General features: G+C 44.2%; 1 protein-coding gene across 4 annotated transcripts in view; it reads right to left on the bottom strand.

Moving 5' to 3' along the window:
- Positions 1-13,829, bottom strand: part of LOC109900434 (sorbin and SH3 domain-containing protein 2) — a 101,478-nt gene that overhangs the window by 43,906 nt on the left and 43,743 nt on the right. For 3 of the 4 annotated variants that reach the window (XM_031837766.1, XM_031837764.1, XM_031837767.1), the window contains exons 3-4: positions 9,270-9,326; positions 4,452-4,541 (exon numbers count right to left, since the gene is read on the bottom strand). In XM_031837766.1, the coding sequence (XP_031693626.1) occupies positions 4,452-4,541; positions 9,270-9,279 (100 nt within the window). In that variant the 5' untranslated portion in view covers positions 9,280-9,326. The remainder of the gene's footprint in view (positions 1-4,451; positions 4,542-9,269; positions 9,327-13,829) is intronic. The other variant, XM_031837765.1, reaches the window with a different exon arrangement.

Raw genomic sequence — 13,829 nt, 5'->3', positions numbered from 1 at the left:
CTACAAATCACCTTGGCTCTATTCAATGATAATTGTTGTCTATTTCTCTCTGCGTTGATTGGTGGGGAAAACAGCTCTACGTCGCCTCCTGTACGATACACTACTCTCTTGACAGCAAGATAAAATGTCGCTCTCAAAAAGTATTGAAAATGGAAGTTTAAGGGAGGAACGTACACTGAGATACGCTTTAATATTACCATATTTTCCCAACGCCAAGCCAGTCTGTCTTATTTGCAATGAAAATGTTGCTGTTTGAAAAGAATTCAATCGCAGACGTCATTATGAATCTAAGCATGGAACTTTCAAAGTGGCCCCACACAGAGGTCCAACGCAGAAACATTGACGCGAGCTGCTTGTTTTGGCGGACACATTCTGTCACTTAAACCGGGTTAAATCTGCAGTGACAAGGAAGAGGATAAACAGTCGTGGACATGGACAAACTTGAGGCCTTTACTAAGAAGCTTGAGTTGTTGGATTTGGACCTGTCATCTGGAAGGCTACTGCACTTCAGCACACTGCAGAAACGACAGGCAGAGGGACCCGGTGGCAGCATTGTCACAGAAGGGATGGAAGATTTCACCAAGCAGTTGAGGGATCCCTTCTCCACCAGATTTGAAGACTAGAGCATGCCCGAGGATATCGTTGCATTTGTACGTGATCCTCTGATAGTGGAGAATTATCGTCTCTTGCTAAGAAAACCATACCCTCGCGAGATGAGGCCGCAATTCAAACTGAGCTGATTGAATTACAGACATCGAGCCAAATCAGGGATGCGCTGAGGGGCATGCTCAGAGGAATACAGCACAAAAATACAGAAACTTACATTTTATGTGCTAACAATGTTTGCGTCGCCTTACACCTGCAAGTCCTCATTTTCCTCCATGAACGCAATATAGTCACGATAGGAACCGGCTTTCACATAAATCAAATCGTGGACTGCCTGCACATCAAAATCACATCCATCTCACCCGACATCGACAAGATTGTTTCCGAGGGGAAATTCAACTTTTCCCATTGAGTAAGTAACTTAGTAGCCTATATAACTGTATTTAGTAAATACTAACATTATTGTGAGTGTTTATCCGGGGATATTTAAGTCTCAAGTGGACAGTATTTTATGTTTGTTCTATCGTTACAGGAGCAGGCTATCCTGATAGACATTCAGACACAGACAGCACCTTTTTTTTCCTTTAAATTATTGTTTTGTGTAGGATGCTACATTTTTGGTCAGTTGCCATTGTAAGTAGGCCTCTGGCTGAGGTAGGCCAAGTTATTTGATGTAGGCCTAGGCTCTGAAGAAATAGACTCCAATTATGCCCTCTTGTTGTTTGTGGATTAAAAATATTTTTGTTGAAATCAATTACTCAACTGGTGTAGTTCTCCATCTGTTGCTGTGCAAAACTTGCATAACAACTTAGCTATATTTTCAGTACCAGGTGCTGTTCACCTCCTATTGATTGCGCTGGGGTTGCAGCTTTACGTTTCAGCATCACAAAATGGGGTCGTTGCCTGCTTTATTCGTTGACTGTCTTCTTCATTCTCTCTCCATGAATGAAGTTAAATGTAACTATTGCATTATGTAGGTAGCATAAGAGATATTCAGAATTCATTTGTGGGGCCAAATAATATTGCTGGCAGGCAAGATTTGGCCCGCGTGCCACCAGTTGGGGAACCGTGCTTTACACTGTACAATACAAGCAATATTTGTGTTTGATATCAGTCTATGAATTAATAAACACACAAAATCCCTGTCGGTATCCCACTAGATCCAAGTTCAGAGCAGAAATGGTAAGATTGAGTCAGGGTTGCTATGGTTTCGAGCAACCACAGTACCATTTTTAGTGGTCACGCCCAACCGTGTACAGTGCACAGTCTTACACAGTCTTACACAATCACAGCAAAGCTCTGAGAAACTGACATGAGGAAAAGAGAGTGATATTGAGTGATAGCAGAGGAGAAAGGAGACGGAAAGGAGTGACAGATAGTGAGAAGGACGCTGGTCCCGGGGGATGAAAAACGACGGTTTGTCACAGGGAGTCAGACAAGTGAAAGCAACAGGAAGTGAATGATGTCAAGGCGGTAGAAGGGATGAGTTGGAAGAAGACAACATTTGAACAAAGGGGCCATTTATGTCTTGATAGAACATGAAACCCCACCAAGGAATCTATTAAATAGAATGGCATCTTAATAAAATTAACAACTGTTACAGTAATTTACTCAATTACAGTGCATTCGGAAAGTATTCAGAAACCTTGACTTTTTCCACATTTTGTTACATTACAGCCTTATTCTAAAATGGATTAAGTCGTTTTTTTCCTTCATCCATCTACACACAATAGCCCATAATGACAAAGCAAAAACACGTTTTTAGAAATGTTTGTAAATGTATTAAAAACTGAAATATCACCTTTTCTTATAATTAAGTCTATGATTTGCATTTGCCAGCAGCTCTTCGCTGTGCTTCAAGCATCGAGCTGTTTATGACTTCAAGCCTATCAACTCCCGAGATTAGGCTGGAAATACTATAGTGCCTATAAGAACATCCAATAGTCAAAGGTATATGAAATACAAATGGTAAAGAGAGAAATAGTCCTATAATAACTACAACCTAAAACTTCTTACCTGGGAATATTGAAGACTCATGTTCAAAGGAACCACCAGCTTTCATATGTTTTCATGTTCTGATTAAGGAACTGAAACGTTAGCTTTTTTGCATGGCAAATATTGCACTTTTGCTTTCTTCTCCAACACTTTGTTTTTGCATTATTTAAACCAAATTGAACATATTATATTAAGTTAAAATAAAAGTGTTCATTCAGTATTGCTGTAATTGTCATTATTACAAATATATAAATAAATAAATAAATAAATAAATAAATAAATAAATAAATAAATAAATAAATAATCGGCCGATTAATCGGTACCAGCTTTTTTGGTATCAGTTTGGGCGTTGAAAAATCATAAATCGGTCGACCTCTAATTTACATAAGTGTTATGAAATGATTACAGCCTCGAGTCGTCTTGGGAATGACGCTATAAGCAGATCCTCTTAGGCTCTGTCAGGTTGGATGGGGAGTGTCGCTGCACAGTTATTTCCAGGTCTCGCCAGAGATGTTTGATCAGGTTCAAGTCCGGGCTCTGGCTCGGCAACTCGACATTCAGAGACTTGTCCCGAAGCCAATCCCGTGTTGTCTTGGCTCTGTGGTTAGGGTCGTTGTCCTGTTGGAAGGTGAACCTTTCCCCCAGTCTGAGGTCCTGAGTTCTCTGGGACAAGTTTTCATTAAAGATCTCTCTGTACTTTGCTCCATTCTTCTTTCTCTCAATCCTGACTAGTCTCCCAGTCCCTGCCGCTGAAAAACATCTCCACAGCATGAAGCTGCCACCACCATGCTTCACCATAGGGATGGTGCCAGGTTTCCTCTAGACATGGCGCTTGGCATTCAGGCCAAAGAGCTCAATCTTGGTTTCATCCGACTAGAGAATCTTGTTTTCCATGGTCTGAGTCCTTTAGGTGCCTTTTGGCAAACTCCAAGCAGGTTGTGATGTGCCTTTTACTGAGAAGTGGCTTCCGTCTGGCCACTCTACCATAACGGCCTGCTTGGTGGAATGCTGCAGAGATCGTTGTCCTTCTGGAAGGTACTCCCATCTCCACAGAGGAACTCTTTAGTTCTGTCCGAGTGACCATCGGGTTCTTGGTCACCTCCCTGACCAAGGCCCTTCTCCCCCGATTGCTCAGTTTGGCCGGGTGGACAGCTCTCTTTTTTCATTTAAGAATGGTAGAGGCCACTGTGTTCTTGGGGACCTTCAATGCTGCAGAAATGTTTTGATACCCTTCCCCAGATCTGTGCTTCGACACAATCCTGTCTCAGAGCTCTAAGGACAATTCTATCTACCTCATGGCTTGGTTTTTGATCTGACATGGACTGTCAACTGTGGGACCGTATATACTGTAGACAGGTGTGTGCCTTTACAAATCATGTCCAATCAATTGAATTTACCACAGGTGGACTCCAATCAAGTTGTACAAACACCTCAAGGATACTCAATGGAAACAGGATGCACATAAGCTCAATTTCGAGTCTCATGGCAAAGGGTCTGATTACTTACGTATATAAGGTATTGTTTTTATACATTTGCAAAAAATAAAAAAAATCTGTTTTCATTATGGTGTATTGTGTGTAGATTGATGAGAAAAATTATATAATTAATCCATTTTAGAATACGGCTGTAACGTAAGAAAATGTGGAAAAAGACAAGGGGTCTGAATACTTTCCGAACGCACCGCACGTCTTATTTGCGTACAGTCAAAAGTTGCATTGCTCGACTTTGTTAGCATGGCCTTCACTTACCCCCTTCAACATCAGTGTGACTCAATGACACAGTAGTCTGTACAGGCCTGTGTATGTGTGTTAGGCATAAGGGTTGTGTTTTGTTGGTGTGTGTGTGTGTACCTGTAACCAGATTGGGGACGCTCTGGACCCGCTTCATGTGGGAGAGGGTGAGTAGCAAGGCAGCGCTGCTGCGAGCGCATCCTCCACTGTCTGGGAAAGCACAGCCAGCAGCCACGGCAGCAGAAGCAGCACACACACACATGCACGCACACACACGCCAAATCCCCCAGGAAAGAGGCAAAGCACATGCATTACAATGGCTCCATTCTCATAAGCAATGGGGACAGGAGAAGGATGACAGCTCATATCAAGATGGATGGAGGGAGTCAACTGTACTGACAAACATCATAGTAACCTATAGTTACCCCAGAACTGTAGACTCAGCAATATGATACCGTCATACACAGTGGGGCAACTTTCAGCTATGTTGTGGTTGGTCTGTCAGCAGGAAGTTGCCCCACTGGGTATGTTGTGGTTGGTCTGTCAGCAGGAAGTTGCCCCACTGGGTATGTTGTGGTTGGTCTGTCAGTAGGAAGTTGCCCCACTGGGTATGTTGTGGTTGGTCTGTCAGCAGGAAGTTGCCCCACTGGGTATGTTGTGGTTGGTCTGTCAGCAGGAAGTTGCCCCACTGGGTATGTTGTGGTTGGTCTGTCAGCAGGAAGTTGTCCACTGCGATGTCATATCGTTGACTACCTTTAAAACCGGCACGTTTGTCTGTTTGTGCCCACTCTTAGGTTGTCAATATCAAATCAAAGTTTGCCACATGCGCCGAATACAACAGGTGTAGACCTTACAGTGATATGCTTACTTACAGGCTCTAACCAATGGTGCGCAAAAAAAAGGTGTGTGTGTGTGTGTGTGTGTGTGTGTGTGTGTGTGTGTGTGTGTGTGTGTGTGTGGGTAAGTAAAGAAATAAAAGAGTAAAAAGACATTTGAAAAAAGAGTAGCAAGGCTGTATACAGACACTTGTTAGTCAGGCTTATTGAGGTAGTATGTACATGTAGGTATCGTTAAAGTGACTATGCATACATGATGAACAGAGAGTAGCAGAAGCGTAAAAAGAGGGGTTGGCGGGTGGTGGGACACACACAATGCAAATAGTCCGGGTAGGAGTCTTATGGCTTGGGGGAAAAAAACTGTTGAGAAGCCTTTTTGTCCTAGACTTGGCACTCCGGTACCGCTTGCTATGCGGTAGTAGAGAGAACAGTCTATGATTGGGGTGGCTGGGGTCTGACAATTTTTAGGGCCTTCCTCTGACACCGCCTGGTGTAGAGGTCCTGGATGGCAGGCATCTTTGCCCCAGTGATGTACTGGGCCGTACGCACTACCCTCTGAAGTGCCTTGCGGTCGGAGGCCAAGCAATTGCCGTACCAGGCAGTGATGCAACCGGTCAGGATGCTCTCGATTTGCAGCTGTTGAACCTTTTGAGGATCTCAGGACCCATGCCAAATCATTTTAGTTTCCTGAAGGGGAAATAGGCCTTGTCGTGCCCTCTTCATGACTGTCTTGGTGTGTTTGGACCAATCTAGTTTGTTGTTGATGTGGACACCAAGGAATTTGAAGCTCTCAACCTGCTCCACTACAGCCCCGTCGATGAGAATGGGGACGTGCTCGGTGCTCCTTTTCCTGTAGTCCACAATCCTTAGTCTTGCTTACGTTGAGGGATAGGTGGTTATTCTGGTACCACCTGGCCAGGTCTCTGACCTCCTCCCTATAGGCTGTCTCGTCGTTGTCGGTGATCAGCACACTGTTGTGTCGTCAGCAAACTTAATGATGGTGTTGGAGTCGTGCCTGGCCATGCAGTCATGGGTGAACAGGGACTACAGGAGGGGACTGAGCACACACCCCTGGGGAGCTCCAGTGTTGAGGATCAGCGTGGCAGATGTGTTGCTACCTACCCTCACCACCTGGGGGCGGCCTGTCAGGAAGTCCAGGATCCAGTTGCAGAGGGAGGTGTTTAGTCCCAGGATCCTTAGCTTGGTGATGAGCTTTGAGGGTACTATGGTGTTGAACGCTGAGCTGTAGTCAATGAAGAGCATTCTCACATAGGTGTTCCTTTTGTTCAGGTGGGAAAGGGCAGTGTGGAGTGCAATAGAGTTTGCATCATCTGTGGATCTGTTTGGGCGGTTTGCAAATTGGAGTGTGTCTAGGGTTTCTGGGATAATGGTGTTGATGTGAGCCATTACCAGCCTTTCAAAGCACTTCATGGCTACGATCGTGAGTGCTACGGGTCTGTAGTCATTTAGGCAGGTTGCCTTTGTGTTCTTGGGCACAGGGACTATGGTGATCTGCTTGAAGCATGTCTGTAATTCCGACTCAAATCAGGGACATGTTGAAAATGTCAGTGAAGACACCTGCCAGTTGGTCAGCACATGCCCAGAGCACACGTCCTGGTAATACGTCTGGCCCCGCAGCCTTGTGTATGTTGACCTGTTTAAAGGTCTTACTCGCGTCGGCTACGGAGTGCGTGATCACACAGTCGTCCGGAACAGCTGAGGGTCTCATGCATGCCTCAGTGTTGCTTGCCTCGAAGCGAGCATAGAAGTGATTTAGCTCGTCTGGTAAGCTCGTATCACTGGGCAGCTCGCGGCTATGCTTCCCTTTGTAGTCTATAATAGTTTGCAAGCCCTGCCACATCCGACGAGCGTCGGAGCCGATGTAGTATGATTCAATCTTAGCCCTGTATTGACGCTTTGCCTGTTTGATGGTTCATCGCAGGGCATAGAGGGATTTCTTGTAAGCTTCCGTGTTAGAGTCCCTCACCTTGAAAGCGGCAGCTCTACCCTTTAGCTCAGTGCGAATGTTGCCTGTAATCCATGGCTTCTGGTTGGGGTATGTACGTACAGTCACTGTGGGAAAGACGTCCTCAATGCACTTATTGACAAAGCCAGTGACTGATGTGGTGTATTCCTCAATGTCATCGGAAGAATCCCGGAACATGTTCCAGTCTGTGATAGCAAAGCAGTCCTGTAGTTTAGCATCTGCTTCATCTGACCATTTTTTATAGACCAAGTCACTGGTGCTTCCTGCTTTAATCTTTGCTTGTAAGCAGGAATCAGGAGGAGTTGTGGTCGGATTTACCAAATGGGGGGGCAAGGGAGAGCTTTGTACGCGTCTCTGTGTGTGGAGTACAGGTGATCTAGAATTGTTTTGCCTCTGATTGCACGTTGGCGAATAATATTGACGGTAACGGCAGCTTTCCTAGTTGTTTTCTGCGGGTCCGGACGAGGCATCCGGCTCGTCGTCCTCTGCGTCGCTTCCTTTTGCGAATAATTGGGATGTCTGCCCTGTGGGGTGTTTGGAGAATATAATATAGTGTGAGTCCTGCTCGTTGTTGTTGAAGAAGAATTCTTCTAATCCGAGGTGAGTGATCGCTGTCCTGATATCCAGAAGCTCTTTTCTTCCGTAAGAAAGTTGCAGAAACATTATGTACAAAATAATTTACAAATATTGCAGATAAAAAACACATAATAGCACAATTGGTTAGGAGACCGTAAAACGGCGGCCATCTCCTCCGGCGCCATTTTTCACACCCGAATATACCGAATATAACCAAAACTATAAACAAGACTCTAGAACAATTGTCGGCAAAAACCTATCTTAACCGATTTTGTGTTTGTTTACATTCTGGTTGATTCAGGCATGCAGTAAACACACAGCAATTAAAAAGTCCCCCTTCCTACTTCATATGAACTGTGACCTCAGCGCAGATTAACGTTCATGCTTGCTTGGTCATCGACGTAGGAGTAATGAAACGCTGTTCATTTCTCCAAGAGGGCACAGAATCCCTCCGCATGCAAAATGTTTCAGCACACCCTGCCATTACGAAGGTAAGGGAATCAAAAAGAAATCCCCACAACGGGGCAATGTTCCGTACGCAAACACTGTGGAATGTTCCGTGACTCAATAACCCGTTAACCCATTCACCAAAGCTGGAGCAAAACTCTGATTGCAATGTCATGGAAACTTAATGAGAGCATATGCCTGGTGGACTTGATAAGAGCATTCTAGATTGTGCGGAGGATATTGGCACTTCGATAGATCTTGTGCTGTAAACAATTACCATAGCAGGAACAAATCAAGACTTTCATTGGCAGAGTAACAGAGGGCGTAGGAGTGTAATAACACTAAGTGAATGATTCGTCATCATAGCTACTGTAGTGAAATACTCTATACATTTTGGGATGCGGGCCAAGTTTAAGATGGAGCTTTGGAGGCCGATTTATGAATGAGAGGAATTACGTGGGTGTATAAGAAGACCATAAAGCAATGCAATATGTGTAATGCCTCTATATTATAGAGCAGGGGAGGCCATCCCTTCTCCTATATAGCTTTTTTTGTGGGTGGGTGGGGGGGGGGGGGGGTTGCTTCAACCCCGTTGTAACAAGGTCCTGTGAGCAGCTGATTGGTTGGGTTTGTTACAGCAGGGTTGGAGCGAAACCCTACAGGAGAGTAGCTCTCCAGGAAGAAAGTGTACTCCCTTGCTAAATAATGTTGAAATGATCAAGACCGGAATCGCCCGTCCTTCACAAGATGTCCACACCAACAGCTCGAAAAGCCTTCAAACAGATCATTTGTTATTTTCTGAAACAAGAGGAGGTCCTGTTGCGAACTTACTTCAATCTGAATCGTCAAATCAAATGAGTTGGTTGAAATAAAAAAAACGATGAATTAAATGTTACATTTTGCTTAGCTATGCAACTCCGGCAGCAAGCAATATTCAACAGCTGGCAAATGTAAAAAAATATATATATAAAAACATGGATATGGATGGTCAAAATGATTCAGATCAGACACAGAGGAATGCCTTGAGTTCAACATCCTAGTGTGTGTGTGTGTACATGTGTTGCGTAGTGTTTAAAGAGGCATATCACATACCTGTATTCATGTTGAAGAGGTCCCCTTAACAGTTCTACCGTAGCTGGGTACACTTTCCTGGAATAAAGGAATCAGAGATAGAGGTTAGATTGTTACCCACTGTAATGCCCTCAGAGAAACAGAAACCCTACTTCTCTTTCACATTACCTGGTGCAAGTCAGTTTGACATGCCATGTAAACTGCCAATGTGGATTTGTGAAATGGACATTGTGAATAACAAATCAATTCCATCAGGAATAACTTGAGAATCTACTCAAAATCTAAAATCTTTAAGGGGGAGATTATTACAAAATGCAGTGCGGTTCTAAAAATAGACAATTTCCTCAAATAGTTCCAACATTCCATCCTTCCATTGGCGTTATGGCAGCAGTTTTAGTTCAGGCTCAATAGTGCTTGTAGTTTAAAATGAACATTAAATCTTGGTTCTTTGTGTTTGTCTTGACTTCTGAATCAGGTTGATTACTGCTTGGCTGGAGACCAGTCCACGCAGTCATACCGTAGCTAGGGAAGCAGTATCTTTCTGCATTTTTTTATTGTATATATTCTTTTACTCTGTTTTCTCCCCAATTTCGTGGTATCCAATACAGTCTTGTCTCATCGCTGCAACTCCCGTACGGACTCGGAAGAGGCGAAGGTCGAGAGCAGTGTGTCCTCCGAAACACGACTCAGCCAAGCCGCACTGCTTCTTGACACAATACCCACTTAACCCGGAAGCCAGCCGCACCAATGTGTCGTGTTGGAAGAAACACCGTACACTGCACTGCGCCCGGCCCGCCACAGGAGTCGGTAGTGTGCGATGGGACAAGGACACCCCTGCCGACCAAGCCCTCTCCTAACCCGGACGACGCTGGGCCAATTGTGAGCCGCCTCATGGGTCTACCGGTCGCGGCCGGCTGCAACAGAGCCTGGACTCGAGCCCAGCATCTCTAGTGGCACAGCTAGCACTGTGATGCAGTGCCTTAGACCACTGCGCCACTCGGGAGGCCCTAGCAGTATCTCTATAGAGTAGCTCCTGCATTTGAGTATCAAAAGCAAGTAGTCGTGGAATGTGAAATGTTTTCATTTTCCTTCCGTTAATATATATATTGTATGAGGAAACCCCATTGAGTTTTGCAGCTCATTTCCCAGGGGGACCTAACAAGAAACAAATATATCCAATTTATTGTTGTAACAAAATAAAAATCCAGGAATTCCACCGAACATGTGGATGATATGACTTGAACCACTGAAAATATTATACATGGATAACTGAATTTATTAAATCTCTAAAATATTGTATAATATTATAAGCTAAACATAGACCATCACACAAAAGACCAAACAAAAAAGATATACTTCCTGCTTCACTGAGCACAAGGGCTCTGTCACAAGTTAGAGCCACGGATACAAAACTAGTTATGACAGAGTGCCAAACAGAGGGACGGGCAGAAACAAACGGGTTCACTTCATGGAGTATTGAGCTGATCAAAATCATTAGTGTATCTCAGATCAGTCTTTATGCATCCTCCCTGCCACGCTGTCGACTGGAAACAAAGCTAACCTTACTTTAAAATGATGAGGCCATTTCCAACTTACAACAATAGGGTAGGTATCTTCCGCAGAATATCCCTGGCAGATGGAGCAAAATATCACCTTTGTATGACAGATATTCCCTTTGAGGAACATACAAACAAATAGGAGACACTCAATGTCCATGCTGTCATACTGGAATAACACCCTGATAAGGGACTGATAAGTGGTACAGGCCGACAGTACAGCTACTTAACTGTACTGTCTGTACCCGTACCAAACATACACTGTGACGGCCACTCCCTGCTCTGTCTACTGGGTTTTGCTGTGCTTACTTCCTGCTGGAGATTGGTGGGCGGAGTAGGAGAGGTGAGCGGAGCTGGGAGGGTCGTCAGTGCTGATGGGGCACACCTGTGAAAGATCAGCTGTGACATTTCCCCATTCGGCAAGAGTATCCTCTCTCCACGCATACCTATGGTGGTTTCGTTGTGGTTTTGGCAGGTGACACCTAATTTACTGACCGCACAACCAGAGCTGGGACCACCGGGCTATACAATAGGTAAGCAGGGGCAGGAAATTTGAACTCCAGGAAGTTGGTGACAATAGCAGCATTATAGATCAGGTCTGAGATGTATCCGATGGAGGTCTGGGGCCCACCTGAGGATGATGACCCTGTCCTTGAGTCACATCCCAGTACATCTGCTGCGGACGGGAGGGGACAACCTGGTCCACTGAGGTTTGGTGACTATCTTACCTGTGAGCCAGCTACAGTCTGTGGCTTAAAGTTCCTATACCCAGAGGTGCCCACGCAGGGCTGGTTGAACCCATCCCGGTATGGCCGTGAGGAGTGTGCTTGCCTCCCAACTGGTGCAGTGGTAGTAGCAAGAGATTCCAGGTGAGATCGGCAGTCTTCGTCCCACAGTAGGGATTCTGCCAGGTTTGGGGAGACGGGTGTAAGCTGATGAGACACAGGGTTGCTGTAGAGACAGCTCCAGTCGGAGTAGAACTGCTGACCATCATCACACTGAATCTGAGTCTGGTCGGAACATCTCCCCATTGTGGTTGGAGTGAAGGAGGGACCAGGGGAGGGGATTATTGGGCGAGGTAGGCACTTTGCATCTCCTCTTCCAAAAGTTGGGAATGTTTACTTTATTTATGGAATAAATTCATTTTTGTCATTACACTCAGTGTGTGGTTTCCCATTGTTAGTTACAATCTTGAGCCAGGTTGTAACACCACCAATTGTAATTCCTTAATACTGTAAAGACATGACCTAGATGATAAATCAGCTCTGAAAATACCCTTGTCCATGGAAAAAAGGCCCTGATGGAAAGTTCAGGCCTTACCCGACTAAGGCGACAGTCGGTGTGCGCGCACGTATGAGTATGTGTGTACGTGTTTTTATGCGCATGTTTGTGTGTATATGTACAGTGCCTTCAGAAAGTATTCACACACCCCATAATGTCAAAATGAAATTTAGAAATAAATTACAAATTAAAAGCTGAAATGTCTTGAGTGAATAAGTATTCAACCCCTTTGTTATTGCAAGCCTAAATAAGTTCAGGAGTAAAAATGTACTTCAATTGCATAATGAAGTTGCTTGGACTCATTCAGTGTTCAATAATAGTGGTTAACATTTTTGAATGACTACCCCATCTCTGTATTCGCATATACAGTTATCTGTAAGGTGCGTCAATCGAGTAGTGAATTTCAAAACACAGATTCATCCACCGACCAGCGAGGTTTTTCAAGAAGGGCACTAATTGGTAGATGTGAAGAAATTAAATGAAAAAAGACAGAATATATTTTTGAGCACGGTGAAGTTATTAATTAGACTTTGGCTGGTGTATCAATACACCCAGTCACTACAAATATACAGGCGCTCTTCCTAACTCAGTTGCCAGAGAGGAAGAAAACTGCTCAGGGATTCACCATGAGGAAAATGTTGATTTAAAAACAGAGTTGAATGGCTGTGATAGGAGAAAACTGAAGATGGATCCCCAACATTACCAACCTAAATGACAAACTGAAAACAAGGAAGCCTGTCCAAAAACATGCATCCTGTTTGCAACAAGGCACTTAAGTAATACTGCTGCAAAAAATGTGGCAAAAAAACTATTTGTCCAGAATACGTTTGGGGCAAATCCAACACAGCACATCACTGAGTACCACTCTCCATATTGTCAAGCATGGTGGTGGCTGCATCCCGTTATGAGTATGCTTGTTATCAGCAAGGACTAGGGAGTTTTTTTAAAGATAAAAATGAAAGTAATACAGCTATAAGCAGAGGCAAAATCCTAGAGGAATACCTGGTTCAGCCTGCTGTTGAACAGACACGGAGACAAATTCCCCTTTCAGCAGGCCAATAACCTAAAACACAAGGCCAAATCTATACGGGAGTAGCTTACCAAAACGACATTTTGACTTAAAAGTCGTCTAGAAAATCTGTCAAGACTTGAAAACGGTTGTCTAGCAATGATCAATAATCAACTTGACCATTTTTTTTAAATAACAAAAATGGGCTAATATTGTACAATCCAGGTGTGGAAAGCTCTTAGAGACTTACCCAGAAAGATCTACAGCTTTAAATCGCTGCCAAATGTGCTTCTACAAAGTATTGACTCAGGGGTGTGAAAACTTGCGTAAAAATGTGTCATTCATTTTCAATAAATTGGAGAATATTTTTTGGGGGGTCATTATGGGTTATTGTGGGTGTGAAAAACCGGTGTGAAAAAAAATCTATTTTGAATTCAGGTTGTAACAACAAAATGTGGAATAAGTCAAGGGGTATGAATACTTTCTGAAGGCACAGTATGTGCATATGCGTTTCATTACTGAGGCTTTGGGCGTGACAGATCCAGATAGTGTCAGCTCACAGGGGCTGTGGCGGCGATCATACGTGTCTGATATGTATATGGCTGCAACACACGGGCGTGAATCCCGCTAATGACACTCGCATGTGTTCAGAAATTAGCCTGAGCTTTTATTGATAGGTATCATTCCAAGATGTGTTCAAGCGCATGTCCCCATGTTTGAAAGCCAATCTGTACA

Source organism: Oncorhynchus kisutch, linkage group LG12, assembly GCF_002021735.2.
Source record: "Oncorhynchus kisutch isolate 150728-3 linkage group LG12, Okis_V2, whole genome shotgun sequence".
In the NCBI taxonomy this organism is placed as follows: Eukaryota; Metazoa; Chordata; class Actinopteri; order Salmoniformes; family Salmonidae; genus Oncorhynchus; species Oncorhynchus kisutch.
Note: the sequence above shows the minus strand (reverse complement) of the source record. Positions and strands in the feature narration are given on the sequence as shown.